The sequence below is a fragment of the Lolium rigidum genome, chromosome 2, assembly GCF_022539505.1.
Source record: "Lolium rigidum isolate FL_2022 chromosome 2, APGP_CSIRO_Lrig_0.1, whole genome shotgun sequence".
NCBI lineage: Eukaryota > Viridiplantae > Streptophyta > Magnoliopsida > Poales > Poaceae > Lolium > Lolium rigidum.
In genome coordinates, this window is record NC_061509.1 from 272,574,058 (window position 1) to 272,592,416 (window position 18,359).

The 18,359-nt window shown below is 46.8% G+C and overlaps 1 protein-coding gene and 1 non-coding gene across 2 annotated transcripts; one reads left to right on the forward strand and one right to left on the reverse strand.

The window, feature by feature from the left end:
• Nucleotides 1-9,614: 9,614 nt before the first annotated feature.
• On the forward strand, nt 9,615-9,730 carry LOC124693678. The gene has a single exon (XR_007000145.1). It is a non-coding gene; the product is annotated as a U5 spliceosomal RNA (small nuclear RNA).
• A 790-nt stretch (nt 9,731-10,520) lies between these two features.
• On the reverse strand, nt 10,521-14,486 carry LOC124693450 (ankyrin repeat domain-containing protein 13C-A-like). The gene is made up of 2 exons (XM_047226925.1): nt 12,978-14,486; nt 10,521-11,231 (listed from the first exon to the last, which is right to left on the reverse strand). Exons 1-2 carry the CDS (start codon nt 14,469-14,471, stop codon nt 10,836-10,838), a joined length of 1,890 nt encoding a protein of 629 aa, XP_047082881.1. The 5' UTR covers nt 14,472-14,486; the 3' UTR covers nt 10,521-10,835.
• Between the last annotated feature and the right edge of the window lie 3,873 nt (nt 14,487-18,359).

Below are 18,359 nucleotides of genomic sequence, written 5' to 3' on the forward strand. Positions count from 1 at the left end.
CTTCATCACCAGCAGCAGAACACGCGGAGACGAATACTTTCAGCATCCCGTCCAGCTCAACAGAAACGACGCAGCGTGAAAGCCTGACCGTGCCATCGGCACCATCAACTGGCAACCCATCGTCTCCAACATCAAGTAGCTTGACTTTCAAGCTCTCTGATCTAGCGGTAGCAGCACTAAACACGCCCTTGAAACCATCTGGCCATGACCCTCCAATGACCTTTACATGGACCGTGGCTTCCACAGAACTATATTCTTGGGTAAATATCAACTCCAACGTGCTAAGCTCACTAGGGTAAAGACCATTTACCAAGGAGGAGAGACGGTATGTCAAAGCAAGACGGCTTAACTCTTTATCCTCTGATTCAGTAGCCCCCTTCACCTTCAGCACGATCTCAATGTAAGAAGGATCAATGCACACCACAACTGCACGGCTAGGACCAGTCAATGTTAAGTATGGATCCTGCGTGCATGTAACAATTAATAAATTAGTTAAACAATAATGGTTTGTCCAAAATTGGTCAAGTGGAGAATAACTAATCTATTTTATTCAATGATATAATGGAAAAAAGCCAGAAGCATAACTCAACTTAAATATCTGAGCAAATATAGCAAAGTATAAGTGATGCACAGAGTTTGGCCGATAGCGAAAACGATTATAGATATGAGTTCGGTCAGCAGGCATGTCTAAAAATACAAAACTGTCTATATGAAGGAGCCTAGTAAGAAAAATGTAAGAAGCAAACTAAAATACAGATAACAAAAAGATGTGTTGAATCAATGTGCTTGAGATAAATGATGTGAGGTGCATAACACAAATGATGGAAGGGAAACCTAATCCTTTACTGACAACCAAAGATAAGGTGCACATATACTTGAAGGCATTAAATCGTCATGTCTTAAAACTGCCTTAAAGAACTCTGATATATTTTCCACAGACCGCAATTACAACCAACCTAGCAAACTTATTAAAAATACAGTTTTGATTCTTTGTTAGACATGTTATCCGTGAAAATTGGGCAAAAGCTACTAGCTAGAAGCTAAAGTTTCATGTTTATTGCAGTTTCTTCACAAGCACCTATTAATATCCATGAACTTGCAGCAGAAAGACTTGTTATAACTTTAGTTGCCTAGTTGGACAAACTACAAGTCAGACTCTAATACGAGTAGTTAATGGGGCCCAGGAAAAACGAACGATATACGGACCTTTTCAGTGATAGTTTGACAGTTATCTCTTTCGCGGTGAAAGATAATGTTGCGCTTGCGATCCAACACATCGCGTGCAGAGACCATACCGAACACTTGCAGCGGCCAGTGTAAACCCTCTTCAATCGATGCAACTTTTACAGAAACAACCTGCAGAGTGTCCATTGCTCTGACGTTGTCGGCATTTCTATTGTCGTGCGTGTAACACATGGCGGGGATAGTTGCTGCATAGATCAGTCACGTATATGTAATTAGCTGTGAGAAGATTCTTTTGAGTTATCTAGCGTCATTGAAGGAAGAATCTAGTGATATCAGAAAACTCAGTAGGATATACTATCCTAGCAGCGCAGGCTGAAGAACGAAATTAAGCGAGGAGGAGGAGGTAGCGGGAGCGAGCGAACTCACTGGTTTCATCGTAGGCCGAGTAGTTGCTAAAAAGCCTGTTCCAGAAACTCTCAAACTCGGCGCCAAAATATTCTGCATCTTCAAACACTATCACGTCCTGAAGCGCGCTACCAGCATCACTCGTCTCGGCAGCATCTTCATCAGCGTTACTAGCTACTGTCGTCACGGATTCTTCAGCATTCCCAACTTGTGTCGCGGATTCTTCAGCTCCTGTCACGTGAGCTTCAGCTTCCGATCCTTCCATAGTCTATGCGACAACTTGCGTGAGTCACCTCGGCGGCGGCGTGAAGCACCGTGCCCACGGCGTTGGTGGAGGCTGCTGCTGCTCGGTGGATCGATGTTGGCTTGTGCTCGCGGCCTGCTGGGCAGGGACATACAAATAGTACGAGCCGCGAGCCGATCGCTGGCGACTCTGATTCGTGTTGGAATCGGATTTGATACCAAATTACTCGAGTATGGAATTTCTCTACTTGCGAAACACCTGTCGGCCGGACCATGGAACGATGGCCTCAACTGGAATTTAGCCGATTCAAACGTGCGAGGCTTGGAGCCGATTCAAGACGGGCCTTGGGGGTCCAACCAAGGACATGGAGCGGAGGGGCTGGAGGGAGGATGCGCCGGAGGAGCTGGCGCTCGCAGGCGGCGCGAGAGGGGGAGGGGAAGGGGTCAAGCAGACGAGGACAGATCTTCCATATCGGCAAATTCCAGTCGAGGCGATCCTTGCCTAGTCCGGCCGGCAGTGTCTCTCGCGTAACGGAGCCCGATACCAACTCGATTCAGCTTCGTCAGCGATCGGCTCCGGCTGGTACTATTTATACGCCGCTGCCCCGACCGACCAAGATCCATCGAGCAGCAGCAGCCTCCACCAACGCCGTGGGCACGGTGCTTCACGCCGCCGCCGAGGTGACACAAGTCGTCGCAGAGGCTATGGAAGGATCCGAAGCTGAAGCTTATGCGACAGGAGCTAAAGAATCTGCGACACAGGTTGGCAACGCTGAAGAATCTGTGACAGTAGCTAGTAAAGCTGCTGCAGATGATGCCAAGAAGAGCGATGCTAGTAACGCGCTTCAGGCCGTGAGGGTGTTTGAAGATGCAGAATATCATGGCGCTAAATTTGAGGATTTGTGGAACAGACTTTTTAGCAGCTACTGTGCCTACGATGATAACAGTAAGTTGGCGCGCGCTGCCTCTGAAAGTTGTCTGAAATTTATATAGATTCGGATGTATTTGGCCACTAAATAGCATCTAGATAGATCTAAATTTTGATGGATTAATCTTAGACAAGTTCCACAATTGTCGAATGATGTCATTAGTTTCTTCTTTCACCAATGCTACGACTAGCTAGTTAACTAGAAATAATCCTCCTCCTCCTCCTCCTCCTCCTCATAGCTAATCACATCTATGTTTGCAGCAACCATCCCCGCCATGCGCTACACGCACGGTAGCGACTGCGACGTGGCCAGGATGGACACTCTGCAGGTTTTCTCGGTCAAGGTTGCATCAATCGAAAAGGGTCTACGCTGGCCGCTGCAAGTGTATGGTATGATCTCCGCCCGCGACGTGGTGGATCGCAAGCGCAACATTATCTTCCACCGCGAGAGAGACGACTGTCAAACCATCACCAAGCAGGATCGGTACTTAACATTGACCGGTCCGAGCCGTGCGGTCGTGGTGTCGACCGATCCTTCCTACATCGAGGTCGTGCTGAAAGTGAAGGGCTCTACTAAACCATCAAAGGATAAGGAGTTGAGCCGCGTAGTTGCGAGATACCGTGTCGGATGCATAGTTACCGGACTCTACCCTTCCGAGCATAGCACGCTGGAGCTGAGGTTCGGTCTGGTGGCTAATTCCATCGAAGCCACGGTCCACGTAAGAGTCACCGGAGGATCATGGCCGGATGGTTTCAAGGGCGTGTTTAGCGCCGCCGGCGCTGGAAAAGAGGGCGCGAGTGTGAAGCTGCTTGATGTCGGCGGCAATGGGTTTCCGGTTGATGCTGCCGATGGCATGATCAGGCTCTCGCGCCGCGTCGTCTCTGTTCAGAAGGGTGGGATGCTCAAGGTTTTCGTCTCGGCGTGTTCTATCGCGGGTAATGAAAAGCATTGTGAAGCGTCTTTCGTGGCTGCGGACGCCGGTGTCAGCTCAGGTGTTGAGCTTAAGATTGGCGCCTGTCGTATGGAAGCAACTGTTGCCTGGTCCCTTTTCTCTGAGGATTACATTTGGAGTTTCTCTAGAGGCTAGTTTACTGAGAATTAGCTTAGTGCTCACCAAAATGATGTCATCATTATTCGTGGGTTGAAATTAAGCCCAATTGTATTATCGTTGCTTCATGGGCTGTATTGCCCGCCCCAAGTCCACTTGACTCTGCGGCGTGCGCACGCTCAAAACAAAAGACTCTCTCGGCGTGCGTGTGCTGATACGACTTCACATGCGTGTACTGATTAATTGGTCCATCTATCAATCGAGCTGGCTCTACCTAGCCATCTCGTTATTTTTCCCTCTTGAAACGAAACGTGTGTAATCACAGAAATAAAACTACTCGAAAATCACTACTCGCAAGATATTCCTTTGCGTTTTGGGTTGGCTACAATGGAATGTTAAGATTCCGCTTCAAGAAAAAGTCGAAGACTTGTCGATCTCATTATAAATCCATCAACTATTTATAGATACCCATATCTACGCTTAGACATACGCGTGAATGTTACCAATTCTTTTGACATAGCTAGAAGCTATTTAAAAAAAATTCATATAAAATACAATTATCACTAAAATAAATTGACGAAAAATACTATAAAATAATAATAATCTAGGATCATGGTTTAGCACAGATCCCGGAAGAGCTATCTCTAATCTACAAGCACACTTACATTTATCTTATACGAAAAATAAGACGTTCTCTTTAGAGCAAATACAACAAAGCCTAGTTAGCGAGCTGTAAGGATTTAAGTATAGCGTTTTTTTTGCTTTAAGATTCGTATTTGTGTGAGCTTTCCTATTTTTCGTACCAGAAAATAGCGGTTATTTCACAGGTTTGACGTTTTTTTTACGGAATCTCCTGGAGATTCTCCAACTTGGGGCATTCAAGGGCAAAGTGGCAGGAACCACTGAACCAGAGCCGATCACAAAGTTTAGGGAGAATTGGTTATTTACCCAAAAGTTGATCAGCCTTGGATCATCTACCCAAAGTTGATTGTATCTTGGTTAATTACCCAGCAAGGACTTGAAAGTAAAAATATAATTATAGCAGGACCCGAATTACAGTTTTCAGGGACAGGTCGTGGGTAAGCTCTGATCGATCAGATTGAAACCCTCCTCGATCAACATACGTGCGCCTCCAGTCAAGCCCGTTCCCGGCGGCTGATGAATCACCTGGGAGTCCACCATTGAGAGAAACGCCTTCACCATCCGACCTTCAATCAACATCATCCGTTTGTGATCTCTGCGGTTGCCGCCGTCCCTTGTGCCGTGCGCCTTGCCCCGGATCGCTGCCGTACGTCTGTATGTCTCTTGCATCTTACTTGTGCTATTTCTAATGTGGGATCCCTTCTAATGTTGTTGTACGGCCAGACCAGCGCCTCCAAAATTCGTTGGTCGATCAGTACAGGGTAAGCGGGCACTTGATTAGCAGGGGCGGAGCTACAGTATTTGGCCGGTGTCAATTGACACCGACGCCTCTGGCAAAATACCCGTGTAGAAACAAGCATCTGGCAAAGTAACACCATTAAAACAGCAAAATGACCCGTCCCACATATGATGCATCCAGTACAAAGTGTAAAGCCCCGCTTAGGATCTTCCAGGCCCAACGAGGCACAACAACAATGCAAGGATAGATTGATTGATCGCTCCAAAAATGGCGCTGCTCGATATAATTTTATTTATTTTTGTGGTTTCTTAGATGTCTTGAAATTTTATGATTTGAGTGGCATGAGTCAAGTAAGTATAAATTATCAATGTATGTAATCTATCTTAGTTTTCTAATCCGTAATTTATCTTCTAGATTAGGAGCTTTGGTTTCTAGATTGGTAATTATGCAAGAAGAAAAAAGCTTTGATTTTAAACGGATCATATGTACTATCAGCACATAAAACAACAATTAGTCTTTCTTTCTTTTGAAATCTTTTGTGTTGCTTAGGACATGTCGGACGCGAACGACAATGTTGGAGACAATGATGTTAATGGATCGACAACAGGCTTTGGAACCGTGGACTGGTCAAGTCTTGTCATTGAAGAAAATGATGATGCTGGATTTAATGTTCCAGTGGCCGAGGATCATCTGTTCGCCTTTCTTGGTATGAGGGACGAGGATGAGCGACCAATGGATACAACTGCTGATGGCACAAGTGCTCATGGCACAAATATTGATGTTACATGCAACACGAATTATGAAGATGTTGACACTGAAGGTGCGGCCATTCCAGTTGACGATCATGTATCCGATGAGGAGAACATCGATTATGACCTGGATAACCCAACTATGGAGGAAGGCAGCACCTTCCCTTCCATGGAGGTATTTAGAGTGGCACTAAAACAATATGCAATTACGGGGGAGTTTGACATAGGTACTGTAAGATCTGAACCGGGTAGGTTTGAGGGCATTTGTAAAGCTGAAGGATGCAAGTGGAAGATTAAGGCTAAAAAAGTGCAACACGAGGGTGCTATCATGGTACTAATCTAGTTTCCGAACTAAGTCGTTTTTAATTGATCTCTTTATTTATCATCTGTTATTTTTTGTACTTGTTGTCTATTATTATTTACATGTACTTCTATTTGCAGGTGACAAATGTAGGGCCTGATCACTATTGTCTTACTAGCAGCAGGAAACCATCTAGTATGGCATCTCAGAGTTGGATCGCTGATAGGGCACTACCTATATTGAGGAAGAAGCCTGAAACGAGTGCCGCTGAACTACAGGAGAAGTTGGAAGAGGATTTCGGTATCACACTTAAATATTGGACAGTATGGAAGGCCAGAGAAAGAGCAATGATTAACCTATATGGTACTTGGGAAGAAAGCTTTCAATCGCTTTATAGCTTCAAGGCTGAGATTGAGCTAAGGTCTCCAGGAAGTGCTGTTGAGATTGACACTAAAAGTGTCGATGGAGAAGTACACTTCAATAGATTCTTTGTTGCACTAAAGCCTTGCATTGATGGATTTTTGAGTGGTTGCAGACCATACATAAGTATAGATTCAACACATTTAAATGGCAAGTGGAATGGTCAACTAGCCGTGGCTACAGCTTTGGATGGACATAATTGGATGTTTCCAATAGCGTTCGGATTTTTTGATGCAGAAACTACAGAAAATTGGACATGGTTTATGAGTCAACTAAAAAGGGCAATAGGTGACCCCCTTTACTAGCTGTGTGCACAGATGCTTGCAAGGGTTTGGAGAATGCAGTGAAGGTCGTTTTCCCCAATGCCGAGAAAAGAGAATGTATTAAGCATCTTATGCAAAATTTGGTTAAGAAATTCCGTGGTAAAGTATATAGCCGCATGTGGCCAGCAGCTAGAGCATATGAAAGAGAGATATTTGACCACCACATGAGCAAGATATTTGCAGCAAGCATTAAGGTAGCACCATACCTACTGGAGTACCATAATTTGCTATGGATGAGGTGCAATTTTTATCTCATGTAAATAAAATGTTCATTCATTTACTCCTATAGTACACACTTAATTCATCTTGCTTTTTCAGGTGTGGATTCAATCCAGATATCAAGTGTGATTCCATAACTAACAATCTTGCTGAGACATTTAACTCTTGGATTAGGGATATAAAAGATTTACCTATTGCACAACTAGCTGACAAGTTGAGGGAGAAAATTATGGTGCTTTTTATGAAGAGGAGAGCAATGGGAGCAAGGTTGCAAGGTAAAATACTACCAGCTATCATACAAGAGTTGAATGTTCGTTCTAGAGGATTAAGCCATCTTAAGACACGTGCATCTAGCGAGTGGAGTGCCGAGGTCAAAGATACTACTAAAAATGACCTTCGACATGTTGTGAAGTGTCTTACACATGAGTGCACGTGTCTAGAATGGAAGCACACAGGCAAGCCATGTCGACATGCATTGGTTGTATTAGCTGCACAAAATATCAAATTGGAAGACTTTGTGCATAACTACTATTCGGTGGCGAGATTCAGAGCAGCATATCAAGGGGAAATAGAACCACTAACAAGCAAGTCTCAGTGGCCTACTGTTGATCCTGGATTTGTGTTGAAACCACCAATATCCAAAAGAGGGAGAGGGAGACCTAGAAAACTGAGGATCAAGGCATGTACAGAAAGTGGCTATCAAGGAAAGAAAAAGGTTCAAACAGGAGGAAAGAACAGATGCAAGAGATGCAATGAGTTAGGACATAGACAAGCTGGTTGTCCTGTGATTGGTACAAAGAAAAGGTACAACGCTCCAATTATGCAAATATTTATGCTTTACCCTTGTACAATTATATGTATGTGCTTTCAACTTACTATTTGCTTCTTCTGGTAGGAAAAGTAGAAGCAAGAGAAATACAGTACCGTGGGATCATGCAAGCACAAGTAAAGATGGAAATCCTTCAACACCTACGAGTCCTAGACCGAACACTAGGAGGTTAATATTTTCATGTCACTGTTTCATTTTTTAGCACATAACACTTCTGACATTTTTTCTCTTTTAATAGCCAATCTGCACGTAACAACACAACACCTACAAGGGCCGATGTCCTTGCCCAGCCATCGGCGAGTCCCAGACCATTCACAAGGAGGTGAATATATTTTACCAAATCGTGTCATTTTAAGCATGCATGAATTTTGTTACATCTTATCCTACTTTTATAGCCAAGCTGCACATAGTCCTTTTACACCTACGAGGACGTATACATCTGCTCAACCATCAATAAGCCCTGGACGTGTTACAAGAAGGTGATATATTGCATTGCCAACTCATCTTTTCGGTAGCCTTCATATTATTTGTGACATTTTCCTGCTTTTTGAAGCCAATCTGCTCTTTTTGGAGATGGAGAATCCCAGCTAGCGTCCACAACATCTCCAACGAGGACTCCGTCAAAAGCAAAGACGCAAACTGCCAAGAAGATTACTCCTAGGAAGAAGATGAGAACAGATTAAAACTTGTTGTTTTTCAGGCGTTTTGTGCCGTGTGAACTTGATTATATTTTAAATTTTCTTGCGATGTACACTTATCCCAGCACATGATTTCATTGCTTACTTGGATCAGCAGCTTAAGTTCATGTTGGCTCGCACCATAATGGAGTTAAAATTCATTTTCATGTGCAGTCGTGTGCATTCCTTCAGGTTTACAGTCAAACTCTGTCATGTGCATTGATTTAACCAGGTTTTGAGCTTCTGCTCGTGAGCTGATGTGTCGCTATGCTGCAATCGAGCGAACAAACAAAAAATGGCAAGATAAAGTTTATGCGATAAGACGTCTGTGGTTGAGAAATACTACCGCACATGGACCCAGACACTGCCTCATGTATTCCCCAGGCTGTAGTACAAACAGCGACTACATCAGACTAGACCCAAAGTAATCATGTTGATGACCAATTAAAGGGCAATTTGTTCAGTTTACACAAAACCCCTTCTGGATAGATCACAAACACAACAAAACCTTTTGCTGGGTAATTAACCAAGATGCAATCAACTTTGGGTAGATGATCCAAGGCTGATCAACTTTTGGGTAAATAACCAATTCTCCCCAAAGTTTATCTTCTTCGCCTGATTGAAAGCTTGTATTTTGAACATACATCTCCCGGGTGATACAAACATGGAAAAGCGCATTGTTTTTTTTTTTGGCAATATTTTCACACAGGTCCCGCTACGACCGCGTGGGCTGGGCCGGAAAGGCCCGAGTGGGCTTTGCTGCTGAACTTGTGCGATGGCACTAGAATGGAAAGCAAATGCTGTAGCTAACTGTCTTCGTTTAGTCCCACATCGTCTAGCTAATCGGGAGCAGACAGCGAGCTTGGCTACATAACAGAGCGGTGTGCGAGCTGTGAAAGGCACGCAGCTGCGTGGTGAGCACAAAGCGAACTATTCTTTCGCCTTTTACTAAAGAATACCGTGTGCACGCCACACTGAGCAGCATACGCTTATTTTTGAAGGGTCCTGCCTCTTTTGAGTTGGGTCCCACAGGTCGAAAAATTTCAAAGGTTTGGTTGCGATACTATGAATTTCCAAATTTAGCTCAATTTGGAAAGGGGCTTATCACCTAACATAGGCTGACGCTTGTTTTGCAGATGCTTGGTGCCCCCGTTACTGCAAGAAGCATTTGTTTTTTTGTCTCCCTGGCCGACTAGGCTCATCAGCGCCACCACTGCCATCAAGCTAGGTTGCTCGCTGTCGGTGTTGGAGACGATGGACTGCCTGTGGATGATGATGGCATGGTCAAGCTATCCCGTCGTGTTGTTTCCGCCGGGCTTACCGGGATGCTGAAAGTGTCTGTCTTGGCATGTTCAACTGACGAGGAACAAGTCATCCAGAGCTGCCAGGCAAATTTTGAACCTCACAAAGACAGTGTGAGCTGTGTTGAGCTATTCGCAAAAAAAAAAAAAGCTGTGTTGAGCTTAGAGTTGGTTCCTGCAGTATGTGGCAGCCAGTGTTGCCTGGTCCCTTTTCTTTGACGGCTATATCTGAACGGTTTTGCTTAGCTCTTGTTGCTGGTGATCCAGTGTTGCATTCTTGTTATGCCTAAGATGCTTATTGGCAGGTCTCACATATATACAAGCGAAAAAACAGGTTGTCAAGAAGAAAGTACGATGTTAACATGTCTCACAAGCAGCAGCAAAATCACCTTTCCGTAAATAGACACCTGATGTACAACTGTAAATCAACAGAATGAGCAGAAACAATAGGCAGAAAAAAAAACAAAGATACATTTGAAGGAACCACGAGTATCGAGCATTCACGTTGTATGAAAAATGACTGCATATTGTATTCACTAGAACCCTAAACCTGTCAGACACATCTTTTAAACAACAGCAGGGCCGTATCATCATCATCATCATCAAACATACATGAAGAAAAGGGGCTGGGACAAAAATAGAATTGAATTACAGACTAGCAGGGTATAATCCATCCTGTACTCCCTCTAGGAGATTCGGCTCGGAATCGATCACCGAACCACATGTGTTCACCTGGCACGTTGCCGATCTGTGCCAGGTGGGCAGCTATCATCGACACCTAAACATTGTATGGACGCAGGGGCAACTTAATGCCACGGTAGTGTTCTACTCAAAGCCATCCATCATAGGTCGTTGGCCCCCTTCTGAGGAAGTGCTTTTCGATGACTGTTTCCGAGCAGCACCACGCCTGTTCTTGGCTTTCTTTGCCTTCATCCTCCGTTTCTTCTCGTTGGCATCGACCCAGGTGTATTCAGAAGGTATGTGGAATGGATCGACCTCATCTTTAAAGTTCTTGCTATCGCCGCTGTCACTAGACTGTGCGCCGCGACCCCCTCTAACCCACGAATACCATGAGGCTGATCCTTCTGAATCTTTTGACTTGGCATCCTGGAATTGTGTAGGGCTCGTAGGTGGGGTGGCAAACTCATCTAAAGGCTGGAGTTCTTCAAACTTTGTGAATGTCACGATGACCCGTATTGTTGGGACAATAGGGATAGCAATCTGAAAATTAACAGGACAAGTATTAGAACTCACTATGACAAAACATTGCTTAATGGATGCACAGTTCTATAATCGTAAGAAATCACTATATCAAGTACAGCTTAATGGATGCTAGAATCTATCACCCATGCATATTCCCTCTTTTCACCTTTTGGTCATCAGAATAAAACAAGAATGCCCCTCGTGTAGAAAAACAAAACACGGGATATACATAAGAGAAAAGTTCCACAAAATGACCATGTGATCTAGAGTTGTACATAGCATACATTCCAGAAAGAAAATACAAAGTGAAAAGGAGCATCCGTGCAAAGCAAGCATCCTTCACGAAAACATTGAAGTTCAAGAAACAATTGTGTCCACTAATCCTTGCTTAATCATCCATGACACAGGCGCTCATATTGTTTCATATTATCAGTTAAATTGCTGGCATTTCCAGATCTGCTAGTGCATTCTCGAAAGGTCCATAATGGTGTTGGTTGAAAATAGATTCAAGTGCATAATTCTGGAAATTCTTCACATCAGACTACAAAAGTCCAGTATCAGACACAAGCGAATGGGATCAAATACTCAAATTTATTTAGATAGGGAAATGAAAATCAGACTGAGTCAAAATGCCAGGCTAAATTGATATTTAGTGTGGAAATAATTCAATGGCCAATAGCACCATCCTTTCGGGGATCAAGTCCTGCCTTTTTTCAGATACTAGTTAACTGTTGCCTCAATTAGCTAGCAGTACTAGTGTTATTTGATAAAATATGATCAGGCTTCAAACTATACTAAAAGTAGGTAGACCTCAACGTAGACCTCTCGTGTTGGATAAATATTAATCCCACTCCAATGCTCTAATGAGAACCAATATTCACCAAAATTCATTGATGGGGGCCATCTCTAGAAGTGTTAGGAACAAGGAGAATAGTTCAGGAAACTGTGCCCATTGAGAAAGATATTGTACTATTTGACCTTGAGAATGAGGGTAAGGAAGTGTTGACAAATGTCGATGGAGTAGGTTAAACGAAGGATGACAACAAAGTCAATTAGTGGCAGTGCAATATATGCAAGTTTTGATAATTCAAAAAAAAAATAGACTTTTAGCAGTTTTCCGAAATTTGCGACATGATTGAACTGTCTGTTGGAGTAGCAACACACAAGGTATTGTCAAAGAATCTAAAGTTGATTCAAAAAACAGAAAAGATGTGGCAAAAAAAAAACAGTGACTTGCTTGGAAGAAAAGGTTTGCTTGTTAAGTTCTTTGTTGATATGGTGAAAGTATAGACAATATGGTACAGCTACAATTATATTCTCTAGCAGAGCAGGCAGATGGTGAAGACCGCATCCTATGAATCTGTCCTTGTTAGAGCAACATATAGTTTACAAGGTGCAGGAGGGCATGCATTCAGTGTTTTGTCAACTTGAGCGGCAGATGCTCTTATAATATTCCAGTCCCCAAAATGTAAGCATGCATTCCAATTAGCCATACATCGTATATGCAGACCAGAGGCAGGAGCAAAGAAAGATAGGATCACAACAGATGTCCAAACAACACTATGTGTGACAGATAACAGTAATCCCATGGAGGGAAAACAAACACAACATGGAGTGGTGGTCAGACTGCATCAAACAAAATGACATTGCTTATAAAGTTCTACTGCCATGCAAACTTTGATTTGAAAGTGCAATCAATTGAGCTCACCTAATAACTGAAACAGAATGGGTTAATATAATCAGCTTCGACAGATGGTTGGTTACCTTGACCGGAAATGTGCCAGTGGGCAGCTTGGTTGTCAAGAGCTCCCTAAGCCTCCTGACAGCTTTAACTTTGTTTGCTAATACATCTAGCAACGGAATGAGCTCATCCGTCTTCAAAGGGAAATCGGGCGTGAGCCACAACACTGGTCTTAACCCCTTCTTGTACTCGCTTTCAAGCTTATTAGGGTCCCCAGAAGAGACGCCCTTCTTCTTCTTGCCGCTGCCCTTCTCCTTCCCCTTCCCTGGATCGCTCGACTCATCCTTACTCGCTGCCTTGGGTGGCTTCTCGTCGCTCTTGGCGCCGCCTTTCTTGCCGCCCCAAAACCAGCCCTTCTTGTCTTTCGCCCCGCCGTTCGCATCCGAATGATGATCAGCCGCTTCCTCGGCCCTATCCTCGGGCTCCTCGTCGTGGCTGTTCCCCCTCAACGCGGAATCAAGCTGCTTCCTCTCCTCGGCGGTCAACACATCGTCGAGCTCGGTCTCAAGCTCTGTGTTCCTACTGTTTTTTTCCTCGCCCTCCATGGCAAAGAGCTCCTCGTCGGTCATGGCCCCGGGGACCCGCCTGGACTTGACGGTGACGAGGACGTTGAGCATGTCGTAGACCTTGGCCTTCCACTGGCCGACGGCCTCGGTCCTCTCCTGGCGGCGCCAGTTGACGTGCGGCACGAGGTCCGCCTGCGTGACGTCTATCCCGGGCCGGTACATGTTGGTCTTGGACATGAGCGCCACCTCGTGAGCGACTTCTGATTCCGTGGGTTGTACTCCGGCGCCTTCGAGAGCGTCGGTTATCTCCTTATCCTTGTGAGAGAGAACTATGAGGGACCCCGGCAGCAGCTCCTTGCCCCCGGCGTCCTCGGGCCGCGCCCCGTCCCCGAGGAAGAGGAACGTCTGGTCGGACCGCTGGATGCGGAACCCGTCGAACCCCGCGAGCGTCATGTCGGCGCGGAGCGCGGCGCCGCGCTTCCAGATGCGGTAGGTGTCGGAGGGCGCGATGCGGCCGATGAAGGGGATGACGGAGGACTCGAAGTGGAAGGAGATCTCCATGTAGAAGTCGCGGATGCGGGACACGGAGGCGAGCACGCGCGGCAGGCGGCGGCACCACTTGGCCCACGCCAGCGGCTGGTAGTGGCGCGCGATGACGGTCGCGATGGCGTCCTCGCGCGTGCAGACCGCTTCTTGTAGGGCGGACCAGCCGTCCGCGTTCTGGAGCGACCAGTCCGCGCCGGCGGTCATGAGGATGTCGGCGGCGACCGGGTCGCGCAGGCGGACCGCGAGGTGGAGGGGCGTCTCGCGGCGCGGCACGTCGCGCCGGTCGATGGCGGCGGAGACGGCGTCGGCGAGGGACTCGGCGGCGATGGATTGGGCCTCGGTGGTGATTTCGCCCGCGCGTGGCAGGCGCGGGAGGGAGGCTACGAGGCTGCGGAGGGATGTGTGGTCCCGCCGCGCGACCGCGAGGTGGGCCGGGCTGTGCGCGTACCGGGATAGGTCGTCCATGGCGGGCGGTGGCCCGCGGGGCGGGCGTGTGGGGTGGTGGCTAGGCGATGCGGATCTGGCGAGGGGCAGGCGGCATGGGGGGTCAGATCTGGGGCGCGCGGCGCGGCGGGGCCGGTGTGGATCGGCGCAAGCGCGGCGCGGGGCCGGACGGCGGCAGCGGCGGCGAGGTGGAGGCGGGGAGGGTGGGGAAGCGGGGAGGGAGGGAGACCGGAGAGGGGGAAGTGGTCCTCCTATTTCGGCATGTAGAAGACGGGTCCGTCTGATGTTTTTTTTTCCTTTGCTGTGCGTGTGTGTGTGGATCGAGCCGGGGAGCGTGGAATGCTTCTTCTTCCTTGGCCGATCTGGTTTGGTGTCTGTGTGTGGTTCATCATCATCATCATCATCCTCATGATGCAATGGCGGACATCCATCAAGTGGTTTTTTACCGCTCTCTTGTGTGAGAACGATCGCGACCCAAGTTAAGCTGCTTGCTTAGCTGGTACTAGGTGCCATTGATCATGGATCTTGTAGATGATCACGACTAGTTCACTCATCAAAGCTACTCCATCCGTTCCATAATTATCGTCGTTCTAAATTTAAATTCAAATCAAAACCACAACAATCCTTCAAATAGGAGTTCGTCCTGCTTTATGAATAAAGCAACACCACCATACAACATTTAGGCAACAATACCGACGTGCCCAAGCTCGAAAGAATGAAAAAAAAAACAATACAACCATGTAAGGTAGGGCAACTCAGCGGTTGGACTGCGTACATAAACGGCGTGCCGCCGCTAGAATGTCCTCGAGCATGCCGTCAAATCAGTCCATGTCTCGTACCCTACTGAGCGATACCACTACTGCAAAACGCCAAGAATTTAAACATGGATTGAGAGGCCCGCTGTAGAAAGATGAGCTCAAAACCACAATAATAATGGTATGGTAAGAAGTGAGTGTTGTACTAGTGTGCAACGTGTAATGTTTGCATTTACCCCATACAAAGTGGTGATTTTTGTTTTATAGTCTAAGATGTCGGTTTTTATACCGGATATCTTTTAGTGTCTCTCGACTCGAAGCGGTTTTCTCGATCAAAAATGATGTTATTTTATCGTGTTAGTTCATATGGGCAAACTTAGCTTGCTACCTAGTTTGACTACTTTACAACTTTCTCTTTCTTTCACACCAAACGATATGAGAGGAAAAATAAGAGAAAAAAGAGGCGATCCCCCGAGCGGCTAGATTTTTCGTCCCCTTCGACGACGCTGCGGTCGGTCTACCCGCCTCTGTAGCCTACCAAGCCTTGGAAATATGGATGACCCCAACCTCTCGCCGACGGGAAGTTCCTGTTTCTTGTATAAGGTTTGTTCGGTGTCTTCTTCATGATGGTGAGGCGGCAGCGATATCCTGTAGTCATAATAAGGTCCTCCTTGCCCTATCAATGCTCCGATGGTGCGTCTAGAGCGGGGGAAGCTTGAGCAGAGTTGTGTGGATCTCCTAGAATACGTATGTTTTGTGTTCGCTGGTGTGATTTCAGTTCAATCTCTTCCGATCAACGGCTATCATCATTGTTGATCTGCTCTGCTAGTCCTTTTGGGGCTTAGCAAAACGACTTCCTGTCTAATTTCTAGAAAAATTTCTACTACGACGAGAACAAACCTGAGGTTGGGTGGTTAGGAGGGTGGTTGTACCCCGAGCCCACCAGAGTTCAAACCCCAGGTTTGACATATGAGTGTCTCATAAAGGTGAAATATTCATTCGGTGGGAGACGACATTCCCGTCGACAACGAGGCTCATGTGGTGACATTGTCAATTTCAAGAACCAATCTAGCTCAGTCTTCCGGAGGTGCTCATAGAGGTAGAGTATACGTGTGTGCGTTCATAGAGGTGAGTGTGTGCGCGTGTATGTGAGCGTCTATGTTTGTAGTGTGTTTCTAAAAAAACAATTTCTACTACGGCAAGCTTTTTTCTGGCTCCGGTGATTGAGGGGCTAGGATGGTAGCGCGCCTTCGATTCGCGCTAGTTTTTGTAGTTGTCACTAGGTGGTCCGGTGACTTATTTGTAATTTTTATTACTACTGCTCTTGATGATTATAATAATTTAGTGGAAACACTAGGAGGTTTTTTTTTTTTTTTTGCATACGTCTCTCTGAAGTCGGCAAGAAGTGTTTTTAACTGTTCACTGACTACATTTGCCGTGCCGCATATCTAAGTACTACCGCATTGCCTTGTATACCTCCTTTGACCAGTGTTCAGGTTTGGATATCTTAGGCCTATGTCCTTTGACCAACATTCAGGTTTGACGGTCTGTCTGAAGCAAGAAGAGAAAGAGAGCAAAGAGAAGAGCAACATGGCTGTCGCTGTTAGCATCGGCTAAACCGCACAAGTCACGCGGATAATCAACGATCAGAGCAGAGCTAACACGCCCCTAAACCTAACTGTACTGGCCTTAAAAGTCGTTGGCTGTTGGGCAATCCAGTGCCGTGTTGACGCAGACACGTACGTCCACACATTCATTCATGCTACCTCACAAATTCTGAACCTGAAACCGTGCGCGGTGTCAACGTAACAATGAGACAGTCACCAGACGAGCTTCATTACGAGCGGCACGGCAGGTGAGCGAACAAATATTAGGTAGCTGGATCGATGGCTTCAGGTGCATGCCAACTGCCGCTGGCGCTGGCTAGCTGCGAGTTTTTTCTTTTCCTTTTTGAAAAATCTGATCTTTAGGGGAAATAATCTTTCTTCCAATCCATTAGCTAAACTATTTTGCAATCTGAATCCTAAGTACGGCGCCATCAAGAATGAAGGTGAAATTGTACAAGGTCAACGCCAAAGCAGGTCGGCGCCAAGCCACATTGCCTCGAAGTGAGGTCGGCGCCAATGGCATGAACTGCGTGCTGCTTTTTCTTTGCGCCGATAATACCTGGCCATAGGCAGCCCGGTCCGAGGCCCGGCCCAAAAACTCGGGTCTGAGCCTAGAAATGTTGGCCCGATAGTTGGGCAGGCCTAGGTAGCTCGAAATTGCTATTTTACACTACGGCCCGACCCGCGGCCCGCCGGACTTGGTGTGTATTTGGTCAGGTTAGGCCGGGCTTGGGCCTGATTTTCTAGCGCCGGGCTTTCCTTGGCCCGGTCCGAGGCCTGACCTAGCCCTGGACAACTTCGGTTCTATTTTGGACATGAGCTCTTCTCGGGGACATGCCGCTCTGAACTCCCATCGACGCTGATGAAGCACCGCTCACACAGTCACACGAAAAAACCAACAGGGCTACGCCAAGGCGATCCCCTGTCCCCGTATCTCTACCTCGCCGTCGCCGACTTGCTCCCATGCCTCATCGCCATGGAGGGCCCCGAAGAGCGCCTCTTGCATCCTCTTGTGGACGACCTCCCCTGCCCCGTAATCCAATATGCTGACGACACCCTGCTGATTCTGCGAGCCGAACACTCGCAAATCCGCCGGCTTAAGGTGATCCTGGATCTCTTCTCTCAGGCGACTGGGCTACACATCAACTTTCACAAGAGCACCTTTGTCCCCGTGGGCGGAGTTCCTGTAGGCCTTGCCTCGGAGCTTGCCGGTATTCTCGGCTGCCCCGTCTCGTCCTTCCCCCAAACCTACTTGGGCCTGCCTCTGTCAGACCACAAATTACCTGCTGCGGCCCTGGAATTCCTGTCGGTCAAGATCTCTAAACGCATTCCGGGCTGGCGCACGTCCCTCCTCCCCATTGGGGGGCGTCTCACGCTCACCAATGCGATCTTGTCCGCCCTCCCGTCGTTCGCTATGTCCGTCCTCCCCATCCCGAAGGGTACTCTCGCAAAAATGGACAGGCCCCGTCGCGCGATGTTCTGGAAGGCGAAGGAAAAATGCTATGGGGGAGACTGCCAGGTCGCATGGGACTACGTCTGTCGGCTTC